Below are 9,971 nucleotides of genomic sequence, written 5' to 3'. Positions count from 1 at the left end.
CTCTAATTGTGAATTATTACTGTTCTTGTTTTAACGGGGTGCTCTTGCTAAAAGGAGCAATGGCAGAAACAGACTTCCAGTGCAGACTTGGTTAAGATGCTGCAATCTAATCGTGGGAAAGACACTTGCTCCTTAGCAGATTCGAGCTTGGGAATGTGTTGCTGTCACAACAAGTCTGCCGTGAGTTTCAAAGAACACATTATTCTGACTAGCTGCCAACTTAAGTGTACTCTCTCATTTCCAGCGTTCACTGAGAACGCGCACACACTCAAGCAGTTTACCCGTGTTTAAAACCACATCTGGCAGTGGTGGAATTCGTACCCACGCCCCCAAAGTGATTAGAGCTTAAATCCAGCAGCTTAGACACTTCATCCACGCTAACCTGCAGGGCTCCATGCCATGGGCCCTTATCTGGCCAATTTTACAAAAGCAGAACAGCAGTGAGGACACTACTGGCCTGTTTCCACTGAGTGGTACGGTACGGTTTGTTATGCTTTTATGGCCGTTTTTTTTTATACGTTCTTTTTATGGCTGTCAAAAAGCGTACCGAACCAAACCATAACGTACCACTTTTTCGACACCCTTTCGAAAGGGTACCAAACGAGACAAAGGGTACAAAAAGGTGGAGCTACACGTGCAGCTGAACGCTGATTGGTTACAGAGATATGTCATGAGCTTGTGGAGCTACACAGAACATAAACCAAGGAACTGCCATGTTTTTTAAATACAAAGCCGAGACGTTACATGAAAATACTATATGCATATCATAATGGGATGACCCGACCTCAAACAAACCTTGTGGTCGTTTCTCCCATAGGCCAAATGACTCTCTGGGGTATCAAAAATATACTGAGTGCTTGCAGCCATTCTGTTTTAAAACATGACTGCCTCCAGGAGTCTGTAAAGTCTCAGCAAAAACATCTGTCTGTTTTAAATAAAGTCAATTATCCTGATAATAAAGGTAGAAAACATTTGAAAGGTGTATCTTCACAAAACAAACCAAAAATAAATTAAAACAATAAACATTTTCTTCCATCACAAAACAAACCAAAAATAAATTAAAACAATAAACATTTTCTTCCATGTTTCAACCAGAGTTTACTCACATTCTAAAGAGAAATATCCTTTTTAATATCTATATTGTCTACATATTTTCAACTCTTCAGTCCTTCTGCAGAAACGCTTTGAGATCCGCATCCGTCAGTGATGCTGTGTCCATTCCACGTCCACCTTTCCCTTGCACTGACCATCTTGTTTTCAGTATTTCTCTCGCTTGTCTGTCTCGTTCATTCACTCTGACTTTATTTCCCAGCTCACGTAGTTGCAAAGCAGCATCTACCAGTGTAGAGAACGTCTTTACTCCCGTCTCTAGTTAGATCCTTATCTGTGCTGAATAGACACACTGCGCCCGCACATTCTATGTCCTGAGCTGTTTCATGACGTCTCGCACCTGTGCTCTTTGCTTCTGTTACTCTGGCGAGTAGTCATTGTCAAAGTAGATGCGTTTCGCATTGTACATTACCTCTTTCTGTGACAAGGCTTGTCGTAGGATTGCATCTTTAACAGCAAAGTCCAAGAATCTCACTATTATTGATCTAGGGGGTGCGGCGAGATCTTTGGGTTTTGCTGCAAGGGCTCTATGTGCTCTTTCAATCTCTATGTCCAATTCTTGAGGCAGTTGTAGAACAGTGGTAAGCAAACTTACCACAAATTCCACTGTGATTTCTCCTTCGCAGCCCTCGGGTACTTGGTATATTCTCAAATTATTTTGGCGAAGTCTATTTTGTAAGTCTTTGCATCTTTCTGTGAGATTCGCCTCTTGTTCCAGCAGGTGTCGCAGCGCCGTTTCATGCCTCATCCCGATCTCCTCAGCAACTCCGATACGTTCCTTGGTCTCTTCAATTCACTCTTCAAACTGTTTATTTTGCATTTCAGGGCCTGAACTGAAGTCTTCAATTTTGTCAGTGATGTTTGTGTTTGTTTATGCCAGTCTTGATTTTCTCTTCTCAACAATTTCAGTTCGTTCATCACTTAAGAAAGTTAAGGTGCACGTGGGTTAACATTAGCTTTAGCTTGTACAGCATGGCTAAGTGATTATTTTTTGTTGTCTCTTTCTATTTTCATTTTTTGATGTACTCTTATATCTCGTTGACGCACTCATTCTGAAAACTCTTCTTATATTAGATCTAGTTACTTGACTCGAGATTTATTGAAAAAATAGGACAGCTTAACTTTTAAGGATGTGCCATCTCTATTGCACCACCGAAAGTCTCAGACTGTTGCTATTTTAACAAGGAAGAGGACGTAGTCAGCAGGATTCAAACCTGCATAGGGAAACACCAAATGATTTCTAGTCCATCGCCCTAACTTCTCAACCACAACTACAAGACTGCCTGTACTGCCTTGTACATGCCTAGTACACGTGTTGTGCATCCAGATGAAACTTTCTTCAAGCAATAGCTCAACGGCAAAACCTGTGGCTCCACAAAAAGAGCCTTACATACCCAAACAGGGACTTGAACCCTGGACCCTCAGATTAAAAGTCTGATGCTCCACCGACTGAGCTATCCAGGCTCCACAACAGTAACTTACAAGTAGGCAAGGTTTAGCGTTGTGGTCGGTGCAGACCTTTACAGTACACTAAAGTTTACCGTGAGATGGGGTTTAAGCTTATGGTTGGTGTGGACGTTGCTAAAACACGACAGGTTACTTTGAGGTTGGGTTTATGGTTGTAGATGTAGAAATCAGTACAACACAATAGTTTGGACTCCATGTCATGTAGGAGAAATTAAATAGATCAATGTTAACTGCAGAAGGTCTTTCTGCTGTTGTGGCAATGAATGGACACTCAACAATTGAAAAGATTCCTTCCATGCCTTAGAAGCGTGACTTGATCAGTACTTATCTACACAGCATGCTGTCATCAAAGATCCTGTTTCTCATATAGAATTCTAGTCTTCCACACTTTAGGAAACGTAAACATTCAGGACGTGCCATTAGCACAGCCTGCACTAAAAGAAGGCTGGAGATAACGGATGGCAACACAGAGTGTAACGCCAATGTCACCTTGAAAAACCTGCCGTGATCTGGATTCGAACCGGGGTTGCTGCGGCCACAACGCAGAGTACTAACCACTATACGATCACGGCGAGCTACGGAACAGCTGTTGTGGCCCTTGTGTGGTATGTTCCTCCCTGTGATATGCCCCCTTTCTGTTCAGTGAGAACGCTGTTGTTTTCCTCCTCCTACCAGCACAATGCTTTTCCCAAGAAAAAATGAAAATGGAAACAATTGATGACTGCTGCAATTTTAAAAAGGGAGAGCACGTAGTCTGCAGGATTCGAACCTGCGCGGGGACACCCCAATGGATTTCTTGTCCATCGCCTTAACCTCTCGGCCACGACTACAAGACTGCCTGATCTGCCATGTCTTCATGCCTAGTACATGTATTGTGCATCCAGATAAAACTTTAATCAAGCGATAGCTCAACGGCAAATCCTGTGGCTCCACAAAATGAGCCTTACACGCCCGAACAGGGACTTGAACCCTGGACCCTCAGATTAAAAGTCTGATGCTCTACCGACTGAGTTATCCGGGCTCTACAACATTAAATTACAAGTAGGCAAGGTTTAGGGTTGTGGTCGGCGCAGACCTTTACAGAACTCTAAAGTTTACCGTGAGATGGGGTTTTAAGCTTATGGTTGATGTGGATGTTGCTAAAACACAACAGGTTACTTTGATGTTGAGTTTATGGTTGTTGTAGATGTAGACATCAGTACAACACAATAGTTTGGACTCCATGTCATGTAGGAGAAATTAAATAGATCAATGTTAACTGCAGAAGGTCTTTCTGCTGTTGTGGCAATGAATGGACACTCAACAATTGAAAAGATTCCTTCCATGCCTTAGAAGCATGACTTGATCAGTAGTTATCTACACAGCATGCTGGCATCAAAAATCCTGTTTCTCATATTGAATCCCTAGTCTTCCACACTTTAGGAAACGTAAACATTCAGGACGTGCCATTAGCACAGCCTGCACTAAAAGGTGGCTGGAGATTACAGATGGCAACACAGAGTGCACCGCCAAAGCCACCTTGAAAAACTTGCCGTGACCCGGATTTGAACTGGGGTTGCTGCGGCCACAACGCAGAGTACTAACCACTATATGATTTTTTTTTCTGTTTACTTCTGAGTTCAGATGAGATCAGGCATTTCTTTTTTATTTTTTATTTAAAAAATTATTCAAATTTTACAATACATACATTTAAAAACATTTAAAACATCTGTTCAGAAGCATATTAAAATATAATTTACAAACATTTCTTAAGACATTTTGTTGGTATCAAATCAGGAAAACAACAAACATAATCATTCTGGCAAATCTATTTTCAAACCATTCTGTCTCCTCCTCAATCTGCTCTGTTTCACTTGGCATCATTTGTTTCATCATTTCTTTTAACTTTGCCATAAATGTATTTAATTCAACACATTTTAAAAACAAATGCATAATACCTTCATTTTTCTTTCCACATATTTTGCATAATGCATTCTCACTGCTTCCGATTTGTGCCAGTTTTGTTTCAGTGAAAATAACATTATGTCTGATAAAATAATCCAACGTTTCAATTTTTGTATCTAAATATTTCCATTTTAAATTTTTCCAGATTCCCTCTTCATCTATTTCCACAAAGATTTTTTTTTTCAAAAATTGTTCTGAAACTGGTCTTTTATGCACTTTGTTTCTGAAACAAATGTAGAAATTTTTGAGAACACATTCTTGAAAATCTTTCTCATTTTCCTTTAAAATCACTTTCACATTATCATTGCTTTCATTATTTTGTTCAATTTTTACTATCCTTTCTTTAGGTATTGCACTTTTCACTATTTCAAATTGTTTTACCAGAGTTTCTCTTTTGATATCTTCCCCAATCCCATCCATGGCATCCACAATTACTTGGCTTGGTAAAAACCCTTCTTTAATCTCATATAAAACATCCTTAACCTGACATACACCTGCTTCCAACCAATATTTAAACTATACTACTTTCTCTTGTGTTAAAATATTAGCATTTAAAAACAAAGGTTGATTTAATAACATGTTCCTCCCTTCAGGTTAAAAATCAACGTGACTTAAAAACTCACTCCATGCTTGTAAAACTTCTTTATAAAAATCACGAATCCCAGTCATCATGCTTTGTTTCAGTTTCATCCATAAAATATCATCATTCATATTAAAACCCCCACATTTGTTAAGATAAAACCTCATTACATGTTTCCATTCTGATTTAAATTCCTTATTTAAATACTTTTTTATCACTTTGACTCTCATGCTTTTCTTTCTTGTGTCTGGATCTAACAAACCTAGCCCCCCCATCATCGGTTGTTCCAATTAATACATTATATCCAATTCTTGGTGGTTTTCCTTCCCAGATAAAACTCAATAAACATTGTTTTATTCTCTGCTCATGCCAGTGATCCATAGGGGTAACTCCTAACACATACCACATTTTTGACAACATCAACGTATTTACGATTAAAACTTTTCCATTCAAATTGACTCTTCTTTGTTTCCACCATTCCAATCTCCTTTCCATTCCTCCAATAATTTCATCCTACATTATCTCCTTATCTCTTTTCCCATTTTCTCCAAAGGTAATCCCTAAAATCTTTATTTCTTGCTGGTCTTTGAATGATTTTCATTGCATTTATCACACTTTGCATATCTTTTAAAATCAGTGTTGTATCGTCTGCATACTGATAAATTTTCTGTTCTTCTTCTGTTTCTACCATTTTAATTCCATGTATTCCTTTATCTCTTATTATAGCTGAACCTAGATCTTCAGTCACTAGACTGTACAGCTGTGCAGAGAGTGGACATCCCTGTTTTATGGATCGTGTTACATTAAAACAGTCTGTGATAAAACCGTTAACTTTAATACGACTAATAGCTCCGTTGTATAAACACTTGATCCATCTTAAAAAATTATTCCCAAAACCAACCTTTTTTAAAACCCCAAATAGAAAATTGTGTTCAACTCTGTCAAATGCATTCTCGAAATCACTTATACTGCTAATTATATCTGTGATATCTTTCCCTTTCACGCCATATGCCTGACTAGTTTTGATAATATCGGGTAAGACCTTTTTAGGTCTATTTGCTAAAACCTTGGCTAAAATCTTAAAATCTGTTTAGCATTGTTAGGGGTCTAAAATTCCTCAAATCATTTTTCTCACCTTTTTTCTTATATATCAGTTTAACTAAACCAACTGTCATTAAATGCGTTGTTTCTTGTTTTTTAAAAACTTCATCAAAAATTTCCTTTAAAATTGGTGCTAAAACATCCTTAAAAACTTTATAAAACTTAGATACTAGTCCATCTAATCCTGGACTTTTCACATTATTTAATTGCATTATAGATTCCTTGATTTCTTCTATTTGTATTTCCTCATCACACATATTTTTGTCATCTTCTGTTACTTTTCCCTCAATTTGATCCAATAAAAATTGTTCTTCTTTTTCATTTATTTCACCTTTTTTAAAAAGGCTTTCATAAAAATCTCTAACTTTCTTTAAAATATCCTGTGTTTCTTTTATTTTTTCCCTAATTTCTTTTTTTAATTCTCTTATAATTTCTCGGTTACCCTTACTTTTCTCTAAATTGAAAAAGAATTTTGTACATTTCTCTCCATCCACAATATATTTGGCTCTGCTTTTGATCATCACACCTCTACATTTTCTTTCTTCTATGTTTCGTAATTCCTCCTCCAGAAACAGTATTCTCTCTATATCTACTTTTTCTTGATTTAAACTGTCATTTAATTCCTATCTAACCTCTACTTCTTTATGTGTTTTTGCTTTTTGTATTGATTTACTCATTTTAATCGTATACTTATTAATTTCATATTTTGTGTTATCCCACCATATTCTTTTATCTTCATGATACATCTCATTTTGTATTTCAGTATTTATTAAGTTCACTATTGCCTTTCTATAAGGTTCTCCATTTAAAATTTCTGTATTTAAAATCCATATCCCTCTTCCTCTTTCGGTTTCATTAAAATCAATCTTCATTAATAAAAATGTTAGAGGTTACAGAAGTAACCCTTCGTTCCCCGAGGAGGGGAACGGAAGTGCTTTAAGTGGATTTGATGTTCTAAATCCACGTATGGGAGGATTCAGTTCAGAAGCCGCTTGTCTGAAAGAGTATTGAACGGGCCAATGAAAGCAATTAATTGGCAGCGTAAGCTTGCGCAGGTGTGCTGCATTGCCAATTAACTGAGCATATAAGCACACCTGGCGCCAGCAAACGCCATCCTTTTTAAGCTGAAGAGACTTTTAAACAGCTAAGGGACAGTCATTATGACGACGGAATATAGCACTTCCGTTCCCCTCCTCGGGGAACGAAGGGTTACTTCTGTAACCTCGAACGTTCCCCTTCGGTTGGGGAACTCCAGTGCTATAAGTGGATTTGATGTTAAAATCCACGTATGGGAGCCATTGAAAGCGCCATAATGACTGCACCTTACCAACGCCCCCGATGAGAGGGCAGTCAGGCAAGCCGTACCCAAATCATGGAAGGCGCGGTCCTCCAACGTGCCCTTGGCCCTAACTTATCCCCACTTCAAAAGAAGCTCTACGGAATAGGTATATTTTTTGGGAGTTGCTAGCGTCTAGATAATTCTAGGAAATACGACAGTACGTTGGGAAGCGTGCAAACCCGGTAGGGAGGACGCTGCAGAGACCATCCGCACCCAATAGGTAGACAAAATGGAATAACATATGGACTAACCCTAAGGAGGGGGAGTGCGCATAAGAGGTGGTTAGCGGATAGGGAAGGCACGGGTTCACCCAGGGGGGGGGACTTTAACCGTGGCGGAAATAAGCATATGGGATTGCCAGAGGGGATCACACATAGCCGGCACCTATACCCAAAAACGCGGGCTGACCGGCACCTATACCCAAAAAACGCGGGCTGACCGGCGGGCAGACCTAACGTAGTGGGCCAGCAAGTGACTCCTCCGCTGAGTCAGTGCTGGGGGCCTCGGAGGAATCTGCAGGGCTCACCGACGGGGAACTTTACTGACAGATGGGAAGGTGCACATCTCTCCGTTTTAGTGAAAAAAGGCACCGCAAGCGTGCTACAACACTCCACCGAGTTGTTTCCTCAATCACCAAGGGTTACCTAACACCCTTGAGGAAACCGGCTCCACTCGCAGATTGTAAAACCTTGCAAATGTGTTGGGTGTCGCCCAGCCCGCAGCTCTACAAATGTCTGTTAAAGAGGCACCGCGTGCACGCGCCCAAGAGGATGCAATGCTCCGAGTGGAGTGCGCACGCACTCCCGGGAGACGTGGCTGACCTCTGCTCAAATAAGCACATGAAATGGCCAGTGGGATAATCTTTGTTCGGACACGGCACTTCCTTGCTGCCGTCCGCCATAACAGACAAAGAGCTGCTCAAAAGATCTAAAGTACTGAGTACGGTCCACATAAATGCGCAGGGCGCGAAATGGACAGAGTAAGGAAAGGGCTGGGTCTGCCTCCTCCGGGGGCAGCGCTTGCAGGGTTACTACCTGATCTCTAAAGGGAGTGGTAGGAACTTTGGGCACATAACCCGGTCGGGGTCTCAGGATAACGTGAGAAAAATCCGGCCCGAATTCCAGGCACGAGTCACTGACCGAAAATGCCTCCAGGTCCCCGACCCTCTTAATGGAGGTCAACGTGACCAGCAGAGCTGTCTTCAGGGACAGAAATCTTAAGGATACTGAATTGAGTGGCTCGAAGGGATCTGATCGCAGGCTCGTGAGGACGAGGGCGAGATCCCAAGAGGGCATGAGAGGGGGGCGAGTTGGATTAATTCGCGTAGCACCTCTGAGGAACCGGATGATGAGGTTATGCTTTCCCACGGTGCCGCCAGCCACCGCGTCATGGTGAGCGGAGATGGCGGCAACGTAAACCTTGAGAGTGGAGGGCGACAGCCTGCTCTCCAGCTTCTCTTGAAGGAAAGAGAGCACAACACTGATCTGGCAAATTCGGGGGTCTTCTCTGCGAGAGACGCACCATTCAGTGAATAGACTCCACTTCTGGGAGAAAGTGTTATCACGAGTCCCCACAGCCGGCCCCACGCGTCTCTAAGCGGTGACCTGTACCCCATTAATACGGATTCATCCCTCGTTCAGGCCGGATTAATCAGGACATACGCCTGGGGCCGGCTCGCTAGGACGGACGCCCAGGGCGCAAGCCCACAGCCACGTAGCTCGATTCGGATTCGGACACATGACACGGACACACAGAGGTAATTTATTCAATTTTATTTAAAGGGGGAAATTGAAGCAATTTACGCCGTTTGGAGTTGGAGGATAGCCGGCTTGCTTGGCTGCTGCGCTTGGCCACTTTTTTCTCCTAGAAGAAGGAAGAACAGACACATATCAGCCGTGGTTTGAGCTATATAAATCGGGCAACAACACACTTACTCACCGATGGAGGACGGCCATCCGTTTGATTATCACCGGGACTTGCACACAGGGCCTGTTCGAACCAGTGCCGGTACGACATTGCTTGACTTGCGGTTAAGTTCATTGCGTAATACCGGTCAGAAGTACCGGTGTCATGGGCCATGAAATCAGAGAGCTTCGCTCTGAGATCGCCGGTGTGAGCATGCTTAATCTGGGGGGGACAGAGACACATTTAACCACAATTTCACCGCAAATATCACAATTACTACCCCGGGTAAAGGATATCTTACGTGGGTTGCGATTGATGAACGCACGTCGGTAAATGTGGGGCAGCCCGGAAGTTTCATCTCGGCCCAAGCTATCTGGAAATACTGGTTTAGATTTTTACAGCTGGCTGGCCTCGATGTGAAGAAGAAATAACGGGCAGCATTCCCGCCAGGCAGGCTGGATCTGACCTCCAGAAACCTGTTGAACCATTCGTATTCTTCAGATGTGACAGCCAGCTGAGCGGCCC

The 9,971-nt window shown here is 41.8% G+C and overlaps 1 protein-coding gene and 3 non-coding genes across 6 annotated transcripts in view; all 4 read right to left on the bottom strand.

The window, feature by feature from the left end:
- Nucleotides 1-2,501: 2,501 nt before the first annotated feature.
- trnak-uuu (transfer RNA lysine (anticodon UUU)) lies at nucleotides 2,502-2,574 on the bottom strand. Its single transcript has one exon. It is a non-coding gene; the product is annotated as a tRNA-Lys (tRNA).
- Nucleotides 2,575-3,325: 751 nt separating this feature from the next.
- On the bottom strand, nucleotides 3,326-3,407 carry trnas-aga (transfer RNA serine (anticodon AGA)). The gene has a single exon. It is a non-coding gene; the product is annotated as a tRNA-Ser (tRNA).
- Nucleotides 3,408-3,525: 118 nt separating this feature from the next.
- trnak-uuu (transfer RNA lysine (anticodon UUU)) lies at nucleotides 3,526-3,598 on the bottom strand. Its single transcript has one exon. It is a non-coding gene; the product is annotated as a tRNA-Lys (tRNA).
- A 5,698-nt stretch (nucleotides 3,599-9,296) lies between these two features.
- The window catches only part of LOC103910819 (uncharacterized), a 3,688-nt gene continuing 3,013 nt past the window's right edge, over nucleotides 9,297-9,971 (bottom strand). The window contains exons 2-4 of one of the 3 annotated variants that reach the window (XM_068220804.2): nucleotides 9,748-9,971; nucleotides 9,480-9,668; nucleotides 9,297-9,404 (exon numbers count right to left, since the gene is read on the bottom strand). The exon at nucleotides 9,748-9,971 is cut by the window's right edge and continues 31 nt beyond it. In XM_068220804.2, the coding sequence (XP_068076905.2) occupies nucleotides 9,303-9,404; nucleotides 9,480-9,668; nucleotides 9,748-9,971 (515 nt within the window). In that variant the 3' untranslated portion in view covers nucleotides 9,297-9,302. Of the gene's footprint in view, nucleotides 9,405-9,475; nucleotides 9,669-9,747 lie in introns of all 3 variants that reach the window. The other 2 variants (XM_073948668.1, XM_073948667.1) reach the window with 2 other exon arrangements.

Source organism: Danio rerio, chromosome 4 (assembly GCF_049306965.1).
Source record: "Danio rerio strain Tuebingen ecotype United States chromosome 4, GRCz12tu, whole genome shotgun sequence".
Classification (NCBI taxonomy): Eukaryota; Metazoa; Chordata; class Actinopteri; order Cypriniformes; family Danionidae; genus Danio; species Danio rerio.
The sequence above is the reverse complement of the archived record's forward strand: the minus strand, read 5'-3'. Positions and strand labels throughout refer to the sequence as shown.